The sequence below is a fragment of the Oncorhynchus mykiss genome, chromosome 6, assembly GCF_057628025.1.
Source record: "Oncorhynchus mykiss isolate SJ-2025 chromosome 6, ASM5762802v1, whole genome shotgun sequence".
NCBI classification, from domain to species: domain Eukaryota; kingdom Metazoa; phylum Chordata; class Actinopteri; order Salmoniformes; family Salmonidae; genus Oncorhynchus; species Oncorhynchus mykiss.
The window spans coordinates 73,434,360-73,441,854 of record NC_143027.1 but is presented as its reverse complement, the minus strand read 5'-3'; the positions used below and the strand labels follow the sequence as shown (position 1 = coordinate 73,441,854).

The 7,495-nt window shown below is 39.0% G+C and overlaps 1 protein-coding gene across 7 annotated transcripts; it reads left to right on the top strand.

Annotated features, from left to right (window-relative positions):
* Positions 1 to 1,216: 1,216 nt before the first annotated feature.
* LOC100135817 (salmon calcitonin-Ib precursor) lies at positions 1,217 to 5,597 on the top strand. Of its 7 annotated transcripts, none has more exons than XM_090236748.1 (5): positions 1,217 to 1,334; positions 2,056 to 2,146; positions 2,848 to 2,982; positions 4,579 to 4,776; positions 5,044 to 5,597. In XM_090236748.1, exons 2-4 carry the CDS (start codon positions 2,061 to 2,063, stop codon positions 4,748 to 4,750), a joined length of 393 nt encoding a protein of 130 aa, XP_090092874.1. In that variant the 5' UTR covers positions 1,217 to 1,334; positions 2,056 to 2,060; the 3' UTR covers positions 4,751 to 4,776; positions 5,044 to 5,597.
* Positions 5,598 to 7,495: the final 1,898 nt, after the last annotated feature.

The window sequence follows — 7,495 nt, the reverse complement described above, 5'->3', positions numbered from 1 at the left end:
CTTGGGCAGGATGCTTTACGATACCTTACCCAATAATGTAAAGTAAGGGGAACAAAATGATGCCCAAAGACCAACAGCTCGGTAATTAGGTCTGAGAAATTGGGCCGACTATTGTCAGCCACACCATCGATTCCCTGAAAAGAGCAGTTCACTGAGGAGTCAGTAGTGTGCTGTATGGGGAAGGGGATGGGAATTGATTATGGTATATGATGTGTTAACTATGTCATTGTTCCAAAAATACCACAAGACTAATGTCCAAGCATTTCACAGAGCTATTTTAAACTGCCAACATCTTTGAATTTATTATGTCTAAAAAGTTACACTAGTTTAAACTGCCAACATCTTTGAATTTATTATGTCTAAAAAGTTACACATGTCGTCCATTTTTGGCTGTAGAAAAGTCCTAAGCATGCTGTATATTCTGATAATCTGGTCATTATGGCAATCAAAATTAAGCAGCTTGACCAACTCAACAATTATGTTTCAATATCATCAATTAAAATATTATAACAGTTGTTATCAAATAACCCAAACATGTATATTTTACGTTAATATAACAACACATGATTGTGGCCTGATAATTCTGTAGTACATCGTTTCCCATCTCCAGTCCTTGAGTACCCCCAACAGTACATATTTTTTGTTGTGGCCCAGGACAAGCACACCTGATTCTACTTGTCAACTAATCATCAAGCCCTTGACAAGTTGAATCAGGTGTTTTTGTCCGGGGCTACAACAAAAATGTGTGCTGTTTGGTAACTGGAGGACCGGAGTTGGGAAAACAAAGCACGGTGTAGTACACAAAAAAATTTCTCAAGAGTCGGAGAGCTGCAGTGTGCCTGTTTGTACAGTAGGTGGCTCTGCCAGCAAGGCCAATGAGGATGTATTATTCTCTTGATTCTTCAAAAACATAAAGCAATGGAACATTGTTGGGACCTTTAAAATATTTAGAACTATTTTAGGATGATTTCTGTATCTGCCAGTCTGATTTGGCCCTGTCCTCAATGCAAGTTGTGATATCAAATGGTGCAAATGACTAGCAGATTTTTGTGAATGGAGCATTTTGTGACAGAACAATGACGTAATTTGTGTTCTATTGTCTTTACTGGTTTGTCGTAACCGCTGGACGATACCTGATTGGCTAGTGGATGGGGCTGAACAATCTGATTGGCTAAAATTAGATCATTAAACAACTACTTAGTCAGTACAGAAACCCAAGTGGTAGATATATAAGACAGGACATTGTAGCAGGGTGCAACAGATTCACAAGTTGGTCTAAAACTTGAAGTACCTCAACTCATTCCATTGTTCGTCCACGAAAACAACCAATCACAGTAAGTAGAGAATTTAAACCAATTTTCTGTGTACATGATGCATTGGGCTAGCATGGATGGGATGTAATTTCTGTGGCTATTAGATATTGTGCTAATTCTTCAGAATGTTCCAGTGATGATAGGGGGGGCAGAATGAGATGGCGTAAACTTTGCGTAGGCCATTGACCCGGTGTGAGATGCTGTTGAGAAATGCAGTTCAGATGGCTTTTCAAGGGTAGATGAGGTGATTGTGAGAGGGGGGCTAGGTTTAGACTACAGCTCATTCCACTAATGCATGGGCTCCTGTGGGAGCCACTGGCTGGTTGGCTGGCTGGGGCTCCAACTCATAATCTAGATAGTATCACTAATGCCTTCCTCCTCAATGTCTGGTACTGCGTCTCCAAGCCCAGCTCTTCTCTTCAGTTAGAGGGGAGCACTGAGACTAGATGGCTCACTCTGATAGCAGGGAACTAGGGAATTTGGTAGGACTGTCTCATCGCAGAAGGGAAGAGAATGCTTTGGGACAGGGAGAGTGAGATGGGGAGCTTCTTCACTCCCAGTAGAATAGTGAGCAACTGAGCTGAGATGGATGGAGCTTACATGTGATAAGTCATGTGTAGGGACAAACGAAGATGTTTGTTTTGATCCGAATTAAATGCTTGTCCTATTCTGCTTTGAGAGGAATGTGAATGTTTTTAAAGACAAGTTTCTGTGGTTGTGGATGTAATGTGTTTTACCGCAGGGACCATGGTTATGATGAAGCTCTCTGCCCTCCTCATTGCCTATTTCCTGGTCATTTGTCAGATGTACAGCTCACATGCAGCTCCAGCCAGGTGAGGATCAAAGCACGTTATATACACTGTAATGTCCAGTCAGTCACTGAAATGTATGTATAGACTACAGGGATATTAATTTATAGCAATCCCAAAAGGAAACGCAATAGATCCATTGGGATACTTCCATCTTTCTAATAGTAATTGTTGTTATTTCATGTCTTGGCAGCCACAAATATCTTATGCATGCTAATTTAAATTATTTTGTTTTCAGATAACATGATGTGATTACAGAAATCCATACATTACGTTACATTAAATGCCCTCTTTTCAGTAAAACGATGCAATTGGATTACGATATCGTAATCTAATCAATCCGGTGACTCATAAAGCCATTCTATGTATAACCTCCTAACCACTTCTATCCATTTGGAAACAATCCAACTTAATGCCACAGCAATAGGCTAAGATGATTGCTATTGCATGTAGAATATTTCCAAGTGGTTGTAGAATGCATGGGTGTTCAATATTCCGGATAGAGAGACCCTGGTCACCGTTCTTACTACAATATTGATTTAGTCATAAAGCTCTAAGTTGGCTACCTGTCAGCTTTCTAAAAGGAACACTTTTAGCAGATTGTTTTGAGTTTGGCTCGTATCCCTTAAAGCAGGAGTCAATGGCTTTTAGCTGGAGCAAACTCACACAACCTACGTGCTGGTGCAGTTCCAGTCAGATCAACCTAATCGTCAATGTGTTTTCAGAACTGGTTTAGAGTCTATAACAGACCAAGTCACGCTAACTGACTATGAAGCCCGAAGGCTACTCAACGCCATCGTCAAGGAGTTTGTTAAAATGACATCAGAGGAACTGGAGCAACAAGCCAATGAAGGAAATAGGTAGGTACAGATCTTCTCATCTCCACAACTTGTTTTTAACAACATTCATTTTCATTTTATCTAGGTTTACTTGGTGTATACTATATGGATCACACATGTTCCTATTATTCAAGAAAACATATAACCCCAAATGTCTTATTAATATGTGGCCAGTCCTTTGCCTCCTGTAGCAGTCAGAGCTATGGGTATTTATTAAAGACAGAGGTATGGACATCGCCCAACCATCAACAGGGAAATCTAGAGTTAAAGCATATATTCTCTGTGATTATCTATGCATGGGTTTTGGAACACTTCATTTTAATGTATTCATTATTTAAACATTGTTTATGAGAAAGCCTGTTGCGGAATGCTAAATGATAAATAACCCTAAAGAATGGAAGAAAGCATGGGAATTAGTGCAAGAGGAATGGGACGCATGACAGCAGTTTGTTATAATTTAACTACGATGCTATGAACAGGATTGCCGCATGAGCCTAAGTAACTGAGGTCATTATAGCTATAGACCATTTAATTTCCTGTGTTGGACTTGATAGCATGACTTTAAACCGTAATTTTTTTTAATATAAATGCAAGTAAAAATTTGAAATGCATGATATTGGAATACAGTGTTATTACTGTAGCATGTGGATAACAGCAGGATGCATCTGCATGCCATGGTTACTATGAGCCTGTTTCTGCATGTTTGTCTCTCTCTCTAACAGCCTGGATAGACCCATGTCCAAGCGTTGCTCCAACCTCAGCACCTGTGTGCTCGGCAAACTGTCCCAAGAGCTGCATAAATTGCAGACGTACCCCCGCACCAACACAGGAAGTGGCACGCCTGGCAAGAAACGCAGCTTGCCTGAGAGCAACCGCTATGCAAGCTATGGAGACTCATATGATGGAATCTGAGCGGTCCTCCCCTCCATCAGCTCTAGTTAACCTGACCCCTCTGTTCCAGCCTAGCCTGATGATTGCTGATGCATGTGAATCTTGCTTGACCGACTGCAGAGAAACCTTGATGTCCCTGCTCTCTTTTTCTTTTGTTAAAATCCCCTTTTTGACAGAGAATAAAATATATACGTACAAAGCAGAGTCCAATCCTTTAGATTTAGAAAGTGAATAAGGATTTAGTAGCACTTCCCTATCTTAAGGTGTATGATATCCCTTTACTATACAGATAATTTACAATATATACAAAGTCTTAATCAAAACCAAAATTCTTAATCAATGCTTCTTTCAACCGTGACTAGGGTTCTTGTTTAATAAACATATTTTCCTTCTTAATTATTCAAGTGAAACAAAGCCTTTTAACATCTTTAATAGTTCACAACAGTTTGAACAATATTGGTGAAGCCCCAGTGTATATGCTATGTAAACGTAAATTCACAGTGCATTTGAGGTAAGTTGAATAACTAATTTGAGCTGAATCTCATCGTTTAGATCTCTGAATGTCTTTATTTTCAATTTGATGATATATTTTATACATTTTCTCCAGAAAACAGTAATTTATTACCTTTGTTCTTTTTATTGTAATTCATACATTTTGTATCTTTGTAATAAATCCTCAATTTAGGAGAGGTTTGTATGACCAGTCCTTTCTCTTCCTAAAAGCAGCGTTACAGCACAGAAGCGTGCGTGCAATACTGCCACATGTGTCACCCACCGCCTGGCTGACTTCCTGAACAGATCAGGAGGAATGGGCAACAGTAACTTCGTCCCCACCAACGTGGGCGCCAAGGCGTTCGGACGAAGAAGGAGAGACACCCCCAAGACAGCACCAATGTGAATGTGTTAACAGGCCTCAGGGATTTGGTATAACAACATTCTACACTCCTCTCTCTTCCCACTGCTGTGCCTCTAACTGTCAACCTCTGTCTGCCTCTACTGCATCTCTAATGCTCTTTCCCCAGCCTCTGTCTTTCCACATCTATTATATTTTAGTACTCTTCAGATAGTCTCTTTGTAACTTTGCCAGCCTTCAAATTTGGTCTATGTCTCATGGATGAATACAAGTTGGGAGTTAGAGTTCAGTAGAAAGGAGGATAACCAGTCATTTCCTTCCATTTTCTCTCCCTGCAGAGTATGAGTCCTTAAGTGAGACAACAATACATCCTGTCCTGAACCAACTACAGACATCTAGAAATGACAACTCTTCACTGTTTAAAAAAAACAGCCTTCAAACACAACACTGATTTCCTGCATACCTCTTGCATACTCTGTGTTTCCGATGTTCATTTGCTCTATGACCATGAGGAAATACAACCTAGAAAACATTACAACAAAAAATAAAGAACGCACTTCTGTTATGTCTATTTTCACCAGATCTTTACCCTGTACAAGCCAGTTGGTTCTGTCCCGTTTTGGCTTAGAGCACATGTGCAGTTTGATCCTGAGTCCCCACCCCTCCTCTCTCCTGTGTCAGCAGCACACTGCAGGGGTGCAGAGACTACATCAAGCTCCGCCCCCACAAGCTTCCCTGACCATGGCTGTGTCTTGTGCCTTGATGTAGACCACTTCTTCACATTTCATTAATTGTACAGTATGTTTGAAGAGTGAAAGGAAAACGATTGAAGAATCTAAATATTGTAACAATTGTGAATCTAAGCAAGATTAAAATGTATTTTAGATACATATGGGTCGGTGTACTTGTTTTATTCTGCAATGATCTATCTAAGCCCTTAGATCACAATATCTACTAAGCTAAAATATGGAATTGTTTTAAGATGGCCCTAAAATGGATCATTTAGCCATTTGATTTAGAAGTTTAGGATTCTGTAGTTATCAAAAAAATATATATACATAAAAAAATGATTTGATGAAACATTGAATTTAGTCTTTAATGCTATAGCCCATAGAAACACATTAAAGACCACGTTTGTATATGGCAAAACAGACAGTCAAAAAATAAATAATAAGGAATAAGGTTTTGAAGTGACTGTCCTATATCTGGCAATCTGGTCATGTTAATAGTGGCACATGTTGCTGTTTTTACAACCCGGTATTGGGTTACCTTCAGACTACTCCCTGAAGCTTGTGTGTGTCTTAGAGCATAACAACCGACACCTTCGTGTTTAGTTTGTAGCTCTGACTGTTCAGTCGAGACAGTCAGTTTTTTGAGAAGACCTCTTCGAAATGAGGACGTTTGCAACAGAGAGTTCAGCTTGTGGATGTCGTAGAGCCAAACAGTCGATTCTGGCTATGAACCCTGTAATGTGTGTCTTTCGATGGTGGTGATCAGGTTTTACACATGATTTTCGTGTCTGGATCCTCTCGTGTAGAAAAAGATTGCTTTCATAAGCCCCATTTTATGTAATAGGCGTAACCTTTATATCAGCGGAAAGAGGGGATTGAGCTACAACCACTACAAGACATCTCTAGCATAAACACACTTTCCCTTAGATATTCAATATTCAAATGATGTCACCTTGTGATGCATGGATGCGTCAATCAACTCTAGGGGATTTTAATCGTAAAGAGCAGACAGAGCTGATGGTACACGACATTTAACATTTCCAACATGATTAGTTTATTATGGTACATGACATTTAACATTTCCAACATGATTAGTTTATTATGGTACATGACACTTAATTAACATCTTCATTTCCAACGTATCATGCTGTATATGCTCAGATCATCAACATAGCCTTGATCACAATGCAGTGTTCCACATTATATCCCAAATATTCTTTCATTGAATTTGACCTAATGGTTACAGAACAAACATCACTCATTTATCCAAATGCGTGATTTAAGAAATGGTATATAGTGTTTATACACTGATCTTTCCAGGACAAAAGCAAAAGGCTATTTTACATACCACAACCAAATCCAGGACCATGTTGATATTGTTTACTCATTCTTACTCCCTAAACACAACAAATGAGTACCAACAATAGATTACTTGTAGTTTTTCATGTTGTCTGTCTGTAATTTTTTTGTAATGACTTGGTGCTGCCTATCTTGGCCAGGGTGCTCTTGAAAAAGAGATTTTAATCTCAATGAGCTCTTCCTGGTTAAATAAAGGTTAAATAAAAATAAATAAAAAGGATACAAAGAACGTAGTCTATACCAAATGTTCTAGTTGTATTCTCCATTGAACTTATAAAGACATCCTTTTTCATATTTCATACTGATGTCACCAATAACATGTTAAATGTTTCAGATCAATAATTACTTTAATAATGGCACACATAGGTACATATGTTTCAGTAACATAGGCCTATATGTGGGATCTTGCACTAGTCTATGAGTTAGGTATACTGATCTAGTATTTTCAGTGTATTTCTGAAAATACTTTCAGGTCCACGCCCAGCCCTGCCAATATGATTTAGACAGCATCTCCATTAGCTTTGCTTTCCCCCATTTAATCAAGCGCCCGCATGGTCTCTCCAAGATACTACACCCTACACAGCTAAATCACATGTCACAGAGCCACACATCGCCCTCTGGGATAACTATTCTGTTATATTTACATTTATCCATGAATAAAGAATAAATATATTTTCATAGCACTGTTATTTTATTGCTT